The sequence below is a fragment of the Anarhichas minor genome, unplaced genomic scaffold (genome assembly GCF_050575085.1).
Source record: "Anarhichas minor isolate MPS153535 unplaced genomic scaffold, ASM5057508v1 ptg000018l, whole genome shotgun sequence".
NCBI classification, from domain to species: Eukaryota; Metazoa; Chordata; class Actinopteri; order Perciformes; family Anarhichadidae; genus Anarhichas; species Anarhichas minor.
The window spans coordinates 13,542,195-13,559,378 of record NW_027466464.1 but is presented as its reverse complement, the minus strand read 5'-3'; the positions used below and the strand labels follow the sequence as shown (position 1 = coordinate 13,559,378).

The 17,184-nt window shown below is 45.4% G+C and overlaps 1 protein-coding gene across 1 annotated transcript; it reads right to left on the bottom strand.

Annotated features, from left to right (window-relative positions):
• Positions 1–488: 488 nt before the first annotated feature.
• On the bottom strand, positions 489–16,224 carry LOC142953075 (protein Shroom2-like). Its single transcript, XM_076095144.1, has 10 exons — positions 16,033–16,224; positions 15,271–15,419; positions 8,309–8,431; positions 5,902–8,200; positions 5,626–5,675; positions 4,028–4,633; positions 2,874–3,374; positions 2,151–2,325; positions 1,753–2,025; positions 489–1,669 (listed from the first exon to the last, which is right to left on the bottom strand). The coding sequence occupies exons 1-10, from the start codon at positions 16,222–16,224 to the stop codon at positions 1,397–1,399; spliced, it is 4,641 nt and encodes a 1,546-aa protein (XP_075951259.1). The 3' UTR covers positions 489–1,396.
• Positions 16,225–17,184: the final 960 nt, after the last annotated feature.

The following is a 17,184-nucleotide window of genomic DNA, read 5'->3' as shown; positions in this document are numbered from 1 at the left end:
AAGCGGGGCCAGAAACACTAAGATAATGAAGCGGGGCCAGAAACACTAAGATAATGAAGCGGGGCCAGAAACACTAAGATAATGAAGCGGGGCCAGAAACACTAAGATAATGAAGCGGGGCCAGAAACACTAAGATAATGAAGCGGGGCCAGAAACACAAAGATAATGAAGCGGGGCCAGAAACACAAAGATAATGAAGCGGGGCCAGAAACACAAAGATAATGAAGCGGGGCCAGAAACACAAAGATAATGAAGCGGGGCCAGAAACACAAAGATAATGAAGCGGGGCCAGAAACACAAAGATAATGAAGCGGGGCCAGAAACACAAAGATAATGAAGCGGGGCCAGAAACACAAAGATAATGAAGCGGGGCCAAATACACTAAGATAATGAAGCGGGGCCAGAAACACTAAGATAATGAAGCGGGGCCAGAAACACTAAGATAATGAAGCGGGGCCAGAAACACTAAGATAATGAAGCGGGGCCAAATACACTAAGATAATGAAGCGGGGCCAGAAACACTAAGATAATGAAGCGGGGCCAGAAACACTAAGATAATGAAGCGGGGCTAGAAACACTAAGATAATGGTTGAGAACATCTGGTTTGTGTTTTGACTCTCATCTCTGGAGGGGTGTCGAGATGTAAATACATAAACAATAAAATATGATTCTGATCAAAGTTTTAACCATCTAAATCTAATCAGTGTTTGAGTATTAAACATTCATCTTGGAGTAAACGGAGATAAAACGCCTCCAAAAGAGTAATATAAAATGTTATAAAACATCAGTGAACCATGAGTAGAATGACTTTAAAATACTAAACACAACGGTCTCTGGACTAAATGTCCATTTTGGGGATTAATATTTATATTAAGAGTTTCTGGTGCAGCCGACTGGAGAAGGAATGAAAGAGAACATTAAATCTTTTGTTTATCCTCCTCAGTCAATAGAATACATTATGTTACTATGAACGTTTTTAGGAACCTTTGACCTTTTTCAGGAACTCAGGAACTTCCCCGCAAGTCTAGTTTATTCAATCATTAATACAGATGCATACCAAAGCAGAAGAAAAAAATGACAACACAACGTCTCTGTGTTCTTGTCTAGTCATCGTGCAAAAATTGGGCCTCAAGGAAGCCGCCGTTGTTTAATCTACTTTAGGTCAAATAGACCCAATTTAGTTGCTGAGGCTCCTTCGATCCTGGAACTATTTGGTCAAAAAGGGCCACATGGGTAATGTAGTATTCATTCCTGAAAAACAGTACCACTGGCATGAAATGCTCTTAGGCATGAACAATTTAACAAAGACATTAATATCAAAATGCTACATGTAGCTCCTTCAAATGGGCCTCCATCTTGATCCAGAAGAACCGGATGCTTTTCCAGGTGAACGGTATCAGAACAGCGGCCTCTGCTCCAGCGGCAGACTGTCCACCAGGCACTTCAGCTGCTCCTCGCCCAGCTTGATCTTGTCCTCCAGTTTCCGCTGCTCGATGATGAGGGCTGACTTCATCTTCACAAAGTGGCGGTAGTCGTCCAGGCTTTCTGTGTCCAGGTGGGCCTCCATGATGCCGGACACCAGCCGCTCCCGACGGTCCAGGTTCTCCTTCAGCTCCTTGGCGTCTTCGTGCTGCTGCATCAGCAGCTTACGCTTCTCTGTCAGGGTTCGCTGATGAATGATTGATATTAGAAATGAATCAGTACATATCTCAACAGATTCAGTGTTTCCCCTCCCCTGCCCTCGGCTGTTACCTTCTCCTCTGGCGAGGCCTCGTCCTCCAGGGTGTTGAGAGCGTTCTCCACCCGGGCGAGCCGCCCAGACAGCGACAGCAGCAGGCTCACCACCTTGTCCAGGTCGCCCACGAACATGCAGAACTTGTCGAGCTGGTTGGCCTGACAGAGACGCTGCACGGTGGCCTCCACCTCCCGGCCCAGAGCCTCGTTGTCCTCCACGTCCTCCTGCAGGCTGTGCCGGGCCTCCCGCAGCACCTCCAGCTTCCTGGCCAGGCTGGAGATCAGCTCTTGCTGGTGATTTTGAAGAAATCACATACAGAGCATTAAAACTACTGTACGGCACACAGATTCAAAAGCAAATATCTGTCGAGAATGAGTGATTTAGGCTGTTATAAATGATCACATACTGTCTTCACCTTTTTACCGGCGAGGTCGACGTCCAGCTCGTCCTCTGAGTCCTGCTCCTCCAGCTGCTCCTGCATGTCCTTCATCTTGATGAGGAGCTCGGCTTTGGGAGCCGATGTGTTGTAGTAGGAGGAGCTGGGGACCAGGGAGGCTGCAGCTGATGCAGGCAAGTCCTCATCCTCCCTCCTGAGAGACACACACACAGCTTACTCTTACAATTTTGCTTTTAATTAATTCCACATTTTTCTAACTGTATTTATGTTCTACTTGTTGGAGAGGTCATGTTGAATGAAGATAACTGTAATGAGACATTTGTCCACCAGAGGGCAGGCTGATGAAGGTTGAACAGGAACACTTTTATTAGTTTAACACTTAGTTTGTTAATTTAATTAATCATTTCTCCGGGTGTTTCTTTTGTTAAATCATTTTTAGACACCATAACTTTTTCCTTTAATATTTACTGCACATTTATATGAATGATGATTTAGATTGATTAAATGCCAGAGAAGCTCACATCATGTTGATAAAATATTAAAATAATAACTGAGTTAAACGAGACAAAGTCATTTCCAGAGGAGCTCTTAGGTTCAGTGTCTTGCTCAAAGAAACGTCAGCAGGATAGATACTTGAGGAGACAAGTCCATTACAATTTCTCCAATCACAAAATAGGTGAAAGGTTAATAAATGATTTGAAGCATGTTGGTACTCCTGGCTGTGCTTGTTAAATGTCCCACCTGTCCATGCTCCTGGGGGATGAGGTGGGCAGTCTGGAGCCAGAGAAGGCCCTCCTGCGCTGGTGGTTCCCCTCCAGGACCTGCTCCTCCGTGGGGAAGAGTCCTTCCATCAGGTCCATGGTGGTCCTCCTGCCACTCTGGTCCAAGATGTCCACCAGGGACTTGTCTTTCCCCATGATGTCCCTGGCCAGCTCCTCTCTCTTGGCGTCCTCCTCTGAGCGCTGAACCCCTGCTGGACTCGACTCCTGGACTGAGACTGAAGCCTGAGCCGGGTCCTGGCGGGTGTAAGCGCTGAACAGGGACGAGGCCTGGCGCTCCGTGGTGCTCAGGGAGGGGACGTGGACCGGAAGCTCAAAGGCGCTGCAGGTCTCGCTGCTCTGAGGCAGGTAGGCCCGGCCCTCACGGTCCGAGCTGGACTCAGCGTGGACGATCCTCACCGGGACCTTCCTCACCGGACTGTTCAAATCCATCTCAGCCGGGAGCTTCAAATCATTTTCTGACCTGGACAGGAAACAGATTTCAGTATTACAGCCTGAAATTATTCATCTTCTAATCTCAAACATCTAAAAACGTGTGATTCTGGCAATGGAGACAGTTTTATTCTAAATGTGTGGTCCTCATCATGTTAGCTCTTTTCTTAAGTTAATATATTCCCAACATCCTGCGTTAAAGTTTCTGTAAATTTCACATTTTTCAAGTTTAACTTAAACTCTTGTTTTGGGAACACAATACATTCTAACTGGACAACTAAAAACACCCATTCAAAGAATGAAGCACCGAGTATGGAAACATTTTTCAGAGCTACAGTGGACCATTTCTAATTAAAGGATGGATCGTACAGAAGAACTGCAATGGAAACCAAAGGTCACAGCAGCCGTGTGGCTGTAACTAAATTACAGCCTCCGGTTTGATCGACAACAAGCACAATCAAACTGTGATCTTCCTCTCTGTGTGCATATTTTACATTTTACATTTTCACAGCCTCTTCCTCTGTTAATTCTTGTAAGTGTGAGCACGATCAGCTTTCCCTTCTACATTCTGTTGACTTGAACTGGTTTGCCTGAAGTTCAAAGCCTCCTCTACTAGAAGAGAAAAGCTTTACGTAACAAGGGGCGGTGAGTAAAACCTGAAGCCCTTTTTGCTAAGTGGCTTACCTGAGAGGTGAGTCATCCTGCACGGCCACGGCCGGCGGTTTGTCGGTCAGTCTCAGCGGTGCAAACTGTGGAGAGGGAGACCGTGCTCGATCCGTGGCAGGAAAAGACAGAGCAGCCGTCCAGGAAGAGAGCAGGGATGAAGAGGAAGGTGGCTGCGGTAGCTCCTTCTCCACCTCGCTTTCTCCACCTCCTCTGCTCAAGTCGGCTCTGGACGTGCTGCTGAGGTGAGGGGAGCTGGCCGAGGCGGGGCCAGCGTAGGAGTTCTGGGCAGTAGCATGGTGCTGGCTGTCAGAGCTGCAGCTGGACAGAGGCTGGAGCGCTGTCGGGTCTGCCTGGGCGCCAGCGAGGAATTCCTGGGAGGAGGATGTGGTTTCTGGGCCTAAATGGGGCCTGGGCGGAGGCAGGAGGCCCTTAGTTTGTGGAAGATGAGCTGGATACTGGGATGCTGGGCTGGGGCTGCGAGGGCCAGAGGAGCGTGTGGTGTGGGAGGGACTGGCAGCGTCTGGTTTGGTCCTGTGGTCGGTGAGGCCCTCGTTTCTGGGGACTGACGGGGCCGACTGTGGGCTGTGGTCGGGCTGGCATCGCAGCCTGCTCTCTGTTTTTCCTCTAGGAGGTCAAAGTAAAGACAAACTGCATCAGTAGCTGCGGTAAAAGTAGATGTTTACCTTCGTTATAAAAGAGGTTCAACAATTGTCTTTCTTTATAAAACTGTTCAAACAACGATGTTTGTTTGTAGAGCAAGAAATCTGCATTTCTCCTTTTTAAAAACAACGTTTTGAATAACTTTCAAAGATGTTTAATATCTTGACATCTCAAGAAGGTTCACACACAGGCACTCATGGATACAGTGTGTTTTCAGTGGTACCGGAAAGAACTCAACTCAAACTCCATCAGAGTCAGAAATAGTTTTCTGGCAGCTCTGTGTAGAAAATCCAATAGCTCCTAAATTTGGAGGTTGTTCATTTACTTTACCGCCATGTTTGCTGCGCTAACATGTTTGTTTACTACTTGTTGGTTCAGAGGTGTGTTCACAGCGAGTGTGTGTGTTACAGTTTAGGAAACCTGAGCTACGGGTGTGAAAACCAAACAGAGTTTGGATTACACGGAGATAAGGGCACGGTCAGGTTTAAAGAAACATTTCCTCTAAATAAATATAACGCATCGAGTTACAGGATTTAATTCTCTGACATACAAACTGGATTTTAAAAGGAAATATTATTTCCCTTCATCTATAATCAGATATCTTTGGCCTCTTTAAACTTACCGTCCTCTTAGATTAATATCAACTTTTAGACGAGAAAGCGACCATGAACGAAACAGATAATTGTTCATTTTCAAAAGCAGCTGTAAATCACCTGTAATTGCACACACTTTTGTAAATGTCGGTGTCGTTTACAGGATTCCAGAAGATACTGTTCACCTCAACATGAGCTCCAACAACAAGAGATAAGGTTAGGAAGAGATCTATACGACAGATAATAATATTTTCCTTTTAGCTGAGGAAACCTGGAAACAGAAACTGTTCTTTCTCTGCTCTGAAATCACACCACTCAAATCCCACATTTACATGAAACTTCATATGCATTTCTTAATCTTACCCGTTACTGCTCTGCTGGCTGTCAGGGTCTTGCCATGGCGAAGGAATATTCTGCAAACGAAAGGTCAAAGACTTCTTTGCTTAACTCTGTAAATCCCTTCACAAGCTCAACGATGAAAACATCCAGTCTTACTTAATACCTTAACAAAATATAGCTTTAAGTTGTATCATCATTACTAAGCATCTCATGTTAGCAGAACAGACTTGGTAGGTCTCCTGCCTCTATTTGTTTAAAGAAATAGACTTCTCTACATCACAAACACCCCTTCATTCTCACCTGTGTATAGAAGTCTGCAGAGGGAGAAGATCGGGATCTCTCGTGGACGCACACAGCCTTCTCCTCACCATCGGCATCCAAGATGTTCTCCGCTGAGTGATACCTCCCTTGCGTCTTGGCCTCTGATGACTTCTTCTGTTTGTTCCACGTAGCCTGGTACTCAGCGAAGGTCCCAAGCCTCTGCTGCTCTACCAAGACCTGCTTGTGTCCAGGGCTGAGGTGCTCTGCAGATGGGTGAGCCTCCTCCTCTGCATAGGGAGTTCTCTCTTTGGGTTTGCCTATCTCACAAAGGTCCGCGTTCAAGTTTGCACCCTGACTGGACTTCAGCACAGGCCTGGAAAATGCCGGTTTGGCCTCAAAGAACTTCTTCCGCTCTCCGAAAGACCCTGTCTGAGGTTCTCCCTCCACTCCCACTTTGTCTATCTTGTCAGGCTCTGAGAAGGAGTGCATCCTCTTGGCCAGGGGGAAGCGTTTACGTCCTCTAATGCGTCCATTGGAGGTTTTAACCACCGGCGCCTCTGGTCCAAGAGGCTCAAGGTCCCGTCTCTGGAAGGAGGTGGCCTGGAGGACCCTGGCCTGCGCCTCTTTCAGGTGGTCCTTGTAAGTGTTGGAGAAGGAGACACCAGAAGACATAGATGTCTTTGTGGATCTCCACTCCTCATCCTCGGCATCGCATGTCAGGGTTGCAGCGCTGCGGCTCTTTTGCAGCTGGGCTCGCTTCTGCTGGATCTCATTGCGGAGGGTGGTGGCATAACGGTCGCTGCGGCGATTAGATTTTCCACTGCTGGCGGCCATGGTGTCACCGGCATCCTGTGTTGCACCCGTGGTCGTAGCTGCTGGTTGCCTCACGGCCAGACTCCTACTCTCCTGGGCCAGGGAGTGGAGGAGTGGGGTTTTCAGGGGGGATATTCGGTGGTCTTCTTGCGGCACCCAAGGGTCTTGGTGCCGTGAAAGACCGACCTTAAGATCGTTACTTTGATGTGCTGTGACGTGTCTTTTCGTGTCATTAGCCTGTCCTTCACCTCTCTTTGCAGCATCCTCTGAGCTTCGAACAGAAAGTTCAGAGGTTTGGCGGTCAAAATGTAGACCGTTCCCCAGATGGGAAGGGCCACTACGCTCCTTATTTTCACTATAAGGCAGCTGGGACTGAGGTAGAGAGTATTTTGTCTTACTGTTGGTCTTCAAGGAACTTTGGTAGCCTGGTTCATTGTTGTTTACCCGTTGCGGTTTCTCCATTTCCCCCCTCCGGACCTCTACTTTGCCGTGCCGAACCTGGAGCTCAGCAGTCTGAACCGAATGCTTGCCTGCCAGACCGTAGTATCTGTTGTGCCCCCCGTTCTCCTGGTTTGGGTTTGCAGCAGAACTCGCCATGGATGCTGTGGAGTGCCTGACGTGTTTCCGGCTGAAGATGTTTGTGGGCAGATCCTGGAGGCTGCGATAGTAGCTTCCTACACTCTGAATCTTGGTAGGAGGTACTGACCTGGTCTGCATGCAGAAGGGACTTTCGTCACTGTATTGCCTCTGGTGGGCAGGCGGTTGGGTGTAATGAGACTGTCTGACATCATTGCTGGACAGCGAGAAGAGTTTGTTGGGGTGCAGCTGGTTGTGATTGTGGTCAGCCGCCATGTTGGGATGGAGGAAGTCTTTGGTGGGCAGGGGGTTGAAGCTCCGTCTCGCCTCTGAGGTTTTCTCCTGCTGAGATCTGAGGTTATGTTCTGTCAGTTTTTCAATATACCTGCCGTGGGTCTTTGCTGGCCCGCTAGGCCCTTCAGAGTACGGGAACACCTTTGTGGCGGCAAAACTGTCACTGCGCAGGGGAGGCTGTGGGGGAGGAGGAGGCTGGTCCTTCTTCTTCTCTGGTACCTGCCACAGTGGGCCTGCGCTGGGCCTCCCTGCGACTGAGACCCGAGAGGCAGACTGCTCCTCGCCCCGTGATCCCTCCCAGCCTCCGTTCCCCAGCATCGGCTGCAGGTACCTGGGCCGGTCCGCCTGCTGAGGCCCTTCACTATGAAGGCCCTTGAAAAAAATGTTTTCAGTGCTGGTACCCTTCCCATCAGATGTTTTGTAGTCATGAACAGGAGGGCTGGAGGTGATGGAGAAACAGCTGAACCCGGAGTCTCTTTTGCCTCCTGGTCCACAGAGCGGCTCATCACTGCTGATGTTTTTATTTGGGGAAAGACGACCTGGTGGGAAGGGATGAGAGGGACGCTCCACTTTCTCCATGTTGGTCCCTGAGCTCAACTGGCTGGTTAGCTGACACTGGGAGTTCTGGTCCTCTTGATTGGACGACTCTTTGGCCCTGGTGTGTATCGTCAGAAAGAAATGAGAGAGATAAGAAAGAATATCCTTCACACAACAAAATATATATTCTGCCCTGTTTAACGCTGAGAAGCTGAAAGTGTCTCACCTTGCTTCATGTTCTGGCTGCCAGGCAGGTGCCGTGGCGGCGTCTCGCCTGGCGGCCTCCGACTCCTCTTCTGTCAGCTTGGATGAGTGCCAGGAATGGGGGCGTGAGTTTGGATCATTCTTCCTGCAAGGCACAGAGGCAACCAAACACTTGAAACAAGGGAGTATTTGACATTTCAGCTGCAGAGTTTAATGGTAAAAAAACTATTCCAAGCATTTTGGCACCCCTATGATTCTCCTTCAGGAGTCCACCGTCACTCAGGGATGAGGGGTTTCTTTAATAATGTCCAATATTCCTGCTTAAGCAACAAATACATATTCGGTTGAACCAGTTGTTTGTCCAGGAGATAAAGCAACATTAGCAGATGAAGAGTCAGATCCCAAAACAATATTTATCCGAGTATGGATGTGCTGGGTTTCTAGTTTGGCAGTAGTATGTATTGGGACCTATTATACATTTTTCTAGGTATTTGTGTGCAAATTTCCAAGTCGTCAGGCCTGAAAATCGAAATGATTTCTCACGTTTTGTTATATTATCATCCATAACTCGGTAAGAACCCTAGAAAGCTAAACTGATAACATCACTGTATATTCACTGTGCTCACACCAAACTCGTACGTACTCTTTGAAGCGGTTTTTCCTGGAGAGCATGTTGAAAAAGAAAAGATTTACACATGTTCAACATCTTAATTTCACACAACATATTAAACAGGAGAAATAATATTACAACACATCAGCTTCATGACATGAAAAACAACCAAAAGCTATGAGGAGGCTGAATATCACCGGGACGAACACGACTAAAGGTTTGGACAAGCAGCACACTTATTAATAATACGTCATACACAGAATACAAGGGAAGGAAGGAGCACAAAGCACAACGTACAAACTCCATCACTTAGCTTCACGGAAAACTACCAGCAAACACAATGACACGAGGCTGGCTGACGGTACCTCATCGAGCTTCGCAAAATCTTGGTGAGAAAGCTCCTCGCCACATGAACCTCGGTTTCTGACGGCATTGTGTGTGGTGATGCAACATCAACCATTTTAGCCCTGATGGGCAGCGAGTGAAGGAAGGAGAAAGGAAGTAAAGTCAGCGTCAAAAGACATGACAAGACACAGAATAATACAATCTGTCTTCTTTCTGAAGCAGAGATCTGCTGAGGGTCTAAAGTTAGACAGCTGCCAACTGAAAAAGGCAAAAGTAAACCTGCTGGCCAATCAGAAGCAAGACAAACCACCCCTCTAATGATGTCTGATGTTGAATTTAACTACAGCGCCCTCATTAGGACAATCTGTGTATTTGAAATTCTGACATGTCGCTGCATTTTGGACCAAATCATGGAGAATGATGTCCAAGCAGGCTGGGAACTTCCTGTTGTCTGTTGGGTGGAACCTCTTATTTTGAAGGGCTTTCACAACAGGAGAAGGAGACAGATCTGTCACAGCCATATGGCCCAGACGGAGCTTAACTGCTTAGCTTTTAGAAAATGTGAGACGGATCCACAACCACCATAACCTCCCTTTCATACAAGTTTTAATGTGTCGCTTAAATTTCTTTCATGGTACAAAATAAAAGCTCTTAAACTAGACTGTGATCATTTTTTTAAAACAGTATCATTCAGTATTATTTCCCAAGTTCAAGTGTCAGGTGGATGTGAAATATCGCAACCAAATGAGATTTCTTTCGCTTCGATTGCCCGGTCACGATGGAGACGCTGCATTCCTTCAGCAGAGGAATGCAGCGAGAGATACATCTGCGTTAGCCATCGCCCAGCAGTCTGAGAGTCCAATAAAGAAAGTATGCTGCCTTCTTTCTGACTCTAACAATACTTCTACTGTCTCCGAGTTCCCTCGTGTAATCCCTCAAGAGACAGAAGAGATATTTGGTACCAATCAACTGAATGTCACCGTTGTGGTTTAAAGCTTTGTGGTTTTTGCTATTAAGCAAATATTTATTCTTATTTTACATAATTACAATAAACACAGAAAGTCAAAAGAATAAGGGATGTTGTTGAATCGTATGCTTGCATGGTAGACAGTCTTTGCATGCTCAGTTGACTAAAACACTAATGGAGGTGTACCAAATAAGTACCGTAATCATTTTACCTGTAATTACTCTACTTATTCATATTTCTATTGGAGCCTTCCTCTAAATTAACCGTTTCATATCAGCTCTTTTCTTGGAAATTATAAATGTAAAATTGTGTGTTTTGTGTACTGAGATAAAAACCAAAAGGATACGTTTCTGTTCAGGAGGTTTGCTTTTATTTTCATGAATTGCAAACATCCCAAACTGTTACTTCAACTTAATAAAGCCTCCTCTCCCTTTGCTCAGTGCGACACACAAAGTGAGAGTTGCCTCCAAACAAACTCCTGCACAATAGAAATGCAAATGTCACTTTTTCTAAAGCGCCGAAGGTCTATTGTCAGGGGATACAGCTGCTCTGTCACAGATATTCCACAGAGGAGGAGACGCCACCGCTCACTCCCACGACATACGAGCTGAAGAAAGGAACACGAAGCTGAAACACAGCTGACCCAACATCCGTCATCGAGAGGATTTGATAAAACTGAAGAAGTGCCGTCAGAAAGGAACTAAAATATATCAGCAGTGAGCTGAACGAAGAATATTCTGAGAATGACGAGCTCAAACAAATAACATGCTGGACTTCCAGAGGAGGAGAATAAGTCCACGTTTGTTAAATGAGTCCAGTTGGGTCTTAGATCGGCACACAGAGACTTCTGACGCTATACATGTATGTTCTGTATCTACACCAGAAGTACTGAACAGGTGATCAACAGAAAATCTATCTACAAAGATAACATTAAGACCGATTAAGTGATTTATGAAGCAACAATGCGACACGTTCTCCGGTTCTGGCTTCTCTCGCATCGTTTCATATCATTATAAACTGAAGAGATTTTAGTTTTGAACTGTTGATCGAACAAAACAGGACATTCTAATTCATCCATTTGGGTTTTAGTAACTTGTTATCTTAAGTTTTCACCGTCTTCTGACTAAATGATGAATCAATGAATTAAAAACAGTAATAATGAAACATCTTATTTTTAAATCATCTATGATTTAAGTATTAAAACCTCATTTATTAACACGAGCAGTAAGAATAATAAGTATAAATACCTGAAACAAGCTGACTTGCATTCTGAACATGTTGATGAGGAGCTCAACCTGTTTGGGTGTCTCTCAATGAAGTGAAGCAACAAATCGTGTTAACTTACCAACTACCTCACACGTTTAGAGTTCTGTTTGTGTGCGAGTTGTCTTTGTGCTCTACATCAGTCCTGGTTTCAAAAAGGACACTTCCACTTCACTTCTGCACAGCCGACTCCTTCAGAAACACAAAGAAAAGATCCACTTTGTCACCACGACTCCCACCAGTCTGACACCAGTCTGAGGACTCTGAGAACAGGACTCCCGCCCCCCCTCTTCCTCCTCCCAGTATGAACACAAACACACTCCACCTTGTGCTGCGGAGGAGATTTCCTCGGGGATTATGAAGGGGGATTTGAGGCGAAGGGGAGGAGTTATTGTTCTGCAGCGTCCTTGCTGTAATCTAGTGTTTGGGCTGCAAGTTGCTGTGCCTGCAGAGCCGCTGGGGCTGCTGGGAAAGTCAAACAGGACGCGAACACAACAAAGGTTATCAGTTGGTAAAGAGATAAAGATAGAAGTAAAGATAAAGTAGAAAAATGTAACAACCACTTCTGCTGCCAAACCTAGTGCAAGCTGTGCACGAGCCTTAAAACAAGGAAGTTACAGATCTTATCTTCTTCCATTTATTAAACCTTCCATTCATTCTATTTCTCTACTTTCTATTGTGGCAGCGACTACATCCACATAAGGGTCGACCTTGTTCTTAAGAGTCTATCCCGATTAACCAAAACAAATGTAGGATTCTAGGTTTAATCTTCCTTTTATATGGTAGACGGAGAACTTTATATATCTTACTGGTCCAGAGATCGACCGTATTTCAAGTGGCTCTGACGTCACATTTCTGACATTTGAAACTTGGCTCCGACGATCAGATTTTGATAAACTCTGACTCCATACAGGTTCTGCCCCGCTATCGACCAGGTATCTGATACGTCCGTACATTCCATCACCACCCTCCATTTCACAACCCTGTTTTTCTGCTGAAGATCTCCTTCAGTGTCCTTGTCAGGAAACATAGCACAGACAGGAATGTTTGGCCCGGGTCACAGGCTGTTTAGAGAGATACCAGCCAATGTCAGGCTGAGGGGGAGGAAGGAGGAGGAGGAGGAGGAGGGAGGCAGATACCGAGAGACGACTCCACCATGAAGAAACTCCTCCACCGGGGAGGAGAGGCTGCACACGCTTAGTTTAAAATACAAATCATGTGTTTGAAGGGAAGTCAAGTTATCGCGAGTACTGTGATATCATTTTTCAACTGCACGTTATGCAGTTTGTCAACACCTGTTTTTATCTAACAAGATAAAAGTGATGCACAAGTAGTTAAGCGACGTGCATGTGTGAGATATTTAGAAAAGGCCGAGGCCAAACATCCAGCAGCCTGCGAGGACGATCTCGCCCCGCTGAGCTCCAAACACGACGACACAATAGAAAGTGCGAGCGTCATCACAGCTGGGCTTATCGCTGTGCCACTGCCTGCACCGGCAACAGAAAAATAAAAAAAGGAGGGAGGGAACAACATGCACGAACTTTGACACAATGCAGACCTGAAGATAAGCAACAGCTGGAACATCTGGCTCTGTCCTCACTAAACCTACACGGATATCAAGCCAATAATGGCTTTTTGATCTATATGTATATATGTATATATAAACTTCACCACAAGAGACTGCAACAAACTATTATTTAAATTATCAATTAAAAAAATGATAGAAAACATTGAAAAATGCCACAATTGAAGGGTAAGAAAGTGGGGAAATATGTTGAATATTTATGCTAAATATTAAGATTTTTAGATTTTAAACGGGTTTCTCTGCGTTGTGAGATAGTGACAATATCAAAAACAGACTAATTTCTCATAAACTGCTGCATTTAGAAGAGGGAGATGCATCTAGTTCATGTATCCAAAGACAGAGTGAGATCTGGATCCAGGACATTCATAATAATTATCTGCGTGCTTTGTAGTCTGTGAATAAAATGATTCCTGTGTGTGTGTGTGTGTGTGTGTGTGTGTGTGTGTGTGTGTGTGTGTAACAGTGATTAACAAACATTTCCTGCCTTGTAAATTCACCGTGAGCATCTCTGCTGAAGCTGAAGAATCAGTTAGACGCGTAGAAAGACTTGAACGTCTGTTTTCCTGCTCTAACGTTGTCCTCCATCTCTTTTCAACCCTCAGATACGTCCTCAGCGCTATCACAGCAGTTTGTCAGGCCTTCTTTTTAAATGTTCCTTCTGGGGAAATGCCTCTCAACCTTTATGTGTCTTATAGACGAGGAAAACCTGCTCGCACACCGCTTCCTGATTAAATGCCACTTGATGATAGAATCAGAGATAAAAATAGAAATTACCTGGGAGAGAAGATCTTCTCTTTTGTCTTCTAAAAACCAAACGTGTCCAGAGCAAGAAGAAAGGCAGACAGGAGCGTCCACTCTGTGCTCGTTGGAGTAGCCAAAGCCCCTGAAAACAATGGGCTCTGCTGATATGGCCTATCCCACTAAGCAGTGTCAACTCACCTAGGCAACGTGGGCCGTACCACTCCTCCTGCAAACAGGGGAGGACGCCCGGACTGAGGCAGCTCTCAGGGCGACTCAACCATCTCCCAGTGGGAGTTCTGAAATGTCTCCTCTCATAACGAGCCTGGCGTTCGCTCTCTCAACCCGCTCACATCTAGAGCTTCCTCAGCAGAAGCAGCTTGTGAAAACACACCACTGCTCCACCTTTGCCTCCTGTTGACTCACCCACTCTGAGCCCATGATGGTGGCTTTGCAACTAGTAATTGGATTTAGGCTGTAAGACTCTGTTGCCATTTGCCAGTGAGCATATAATTCTGACAGTACAGGACATGGATAACACATGTAGTAAAGAAGAAGCAGGTAGTTATTCTTGTGGAGAGGCCCAGAGGAAATGAACACACTTTATTCACAGAATAAAAACAACAATCAAGCAATGAGACTTGATAAGATTTGATTGTTCTGTTCTTTAACCTTTTAAAACTCGTAATTTCTGTAAATCACTTTATTCGCATTCCTTAAAATGTCCCCGTTTGGATCTTCACCAGAATATAAAAGAAGGATCTGTGGAGTAGAATATACGTATCTCAGGCCTTAAACGCTTTAAACCTGGTCGTTATGAGTCGTAACCCAAACACATGGACAGAACTCAGAGTTAAGTGAGTAAAAACAAATATATCCTCAGTTAGAAGGCCGTCACTGTGAAAACATTTGGTGCTAATGATAAAAATGTTCCTTCAGGACACAAAACAACACAATTGGCTCAAACCTCCACAAGGTGGAGCTAAATCCATCAGAGCACCATTCTGTGGATACACGCTGCACGATGTGTTGGACTGAAGATGTGGAACACAACTGTTTAAATATACGTCTGTGTTGAGCAAAGGAACCTCATGATTAACCTATTTATTCTTTAATGTACTGTATTATTTCTTTAACAGTGTTTCCTCCACAATACCTGCTTTTGTTTCACCCTCAAACAAGCAGCAAGAGGCCCATGTGTGAGGCGGTCAGGACGGCTCTGCCTTCTCTGAACGCTCCTTAACACCAGAATGAATGGTTGGTGAGGACACATGATGGGATGTCAGGGCTGTTACTTCTTCTACATTTCCTCTTCAAACGTTTATAAGATGCAAGGCACCAAAATGTGTTTAAGTTCATCTGACTGGTCAGATTAATAATCTTGTGTATTTGTTCTTTCATCAGATAGTTCCTGATTATATCTTAGATGCTGCTTGTTTTCTCAAACTAAAGGTATTCATGTGTGCTGCTGCCCACCTTCGGACCACCAGGGTCAGGGTCTTGTGAGAGCTCTTCACCAGACAGATGGCCTCCTGACGGGAGCCACTGAGGGGAACCGCGTTCACGCTCACCATCTCATCGCCGGCCTGGAGACAGACTGCCGCCGCCACGCTGCCCTCCTCCACCTGAACACACACAAACACCACACATACAGTCAAAGTGCATTTCAATGCAGTGGATGTGAAGGCTCCTTTACTTACCTAACGTTGTGCATAGTATGCGTTATGGTAAGAGTACGTATGGTACGTATGGTACGTATGGTAAGAGTTACAGAAAGCTTTCTGCTGTTTTTGAATGGCTGCAACAACAATTTCTATTTCTTTTCTCAGCCATCTTTCAAGGTGGACGTCTCGCTTTCATCCTCATGTGGAGGCCGGCAACCTGAGTGCTCTGATTAAATATTAAATACTGTTCCTCCTGTAACCTGAGATAGTTGCACTGCTTACCGGCTATAACGGGAGGCGGAAAAGGTTCCCGGTATGTTGCATTACATTCAGAATGTACATTATAATCCTTAATAATCCTCATGAGCTCTGCCAGGCTGAAGGTCTTTTATTAGGGTTTATTTTACAAACACTCAACACATTTACACAATGATGTCTTTGTCATATATTATAGTAAACTGAACATCTTGGGGCTTTAGGCAGGACTGTGAAACATGAAGGGATATGATGATTTATATCACTGAACACAGGGCTGAGTATTGTTAATCTTTATAGCTGTAAAACTCTTTCTTACCTTTGTGATGACCAGAGGCTCCCTGTGCTCGCTGCCGCCCCTCAGGGTGAAGCCCCAGGGGGCTTTGCCCCGGAGCAGCATCTCCACCAGCCCTTCATCCTCCTCCGAGCCTCTCCACACGTCCACCTTCCTCCTCCACTTCATCCCTCCTGCTGAAGTTATCAGGTCGTCTCTGCAGGCCACGGCGTCCATGATGCCTCCGGTTCAGTGGGCTCCATCAACAGCAGCTCACACTGAAAGATTCAGCATTTATTGAGGCTAAACACCCCAATTATGTTAAAATGTATTTCAGAAGGATACTTCAGTAATATCTGAGTCCCCACAGAAACATGCAGGTTTGACTGCTATAAACGTCCTGTTGGTATGTGCAGACAAATATGAACTTATATTATTAATATCAAAGATAGAAGTGTAATGATTACACTTATGATTGTCAGAATACAAAACAACTATTTTGATAATCTGTTTCCATCAAAGAGAACATCTTTATGTTTTGGATATTTTAATATGTGAACTTTTTCTATTTTCTCACATTTTACGGACCAAACATTAATGATTAATCAAGAGAATCATTGGAAGATGAATCGATATGAAACGCTCTGATCTAAACGCTGTGCAGGGTTTGAATTACGACTTCTTAAAAAACACATGGTGACTATATGATATTTGAAATTGTGAATAAACAAACAACCACAATGTAATCCGAATAAACTAGCTATGTGCGATTTATTTAACGCTGGAGCACCAAAAACCTAATTCAAGACTTTAAACATACTTTAAAAAGCTCTCAACGACACACCTTCTGAACAGGTGTGCTGGCGCGTGCTCGACCTTCTCGTCCTCAGCAGTATTACAGGACAGTTTTATCCTCGTCAGCACTTTACAAAGCTACGTGTATCCTCTCTAACTGGAGTCCGTTGACTTGCAGAAGACTAAACACTGATAAATGTCGCCGGCGTGCACAGAACTGTCGTCGCACTTTCACCTGCACCGACCAACAGAGAGACTCACAATCCCCGCACAGTCCAGGTAGGGGCGGTAACGGGCTTCCAGGATGGTCACCAACCGCCAATAACTCCTGAAGAAGAAGAAGAAGAAGAGGCCTGTGTAATGGCGGCCCTTTCACTGATCCATCCACGCCTACTTTATATT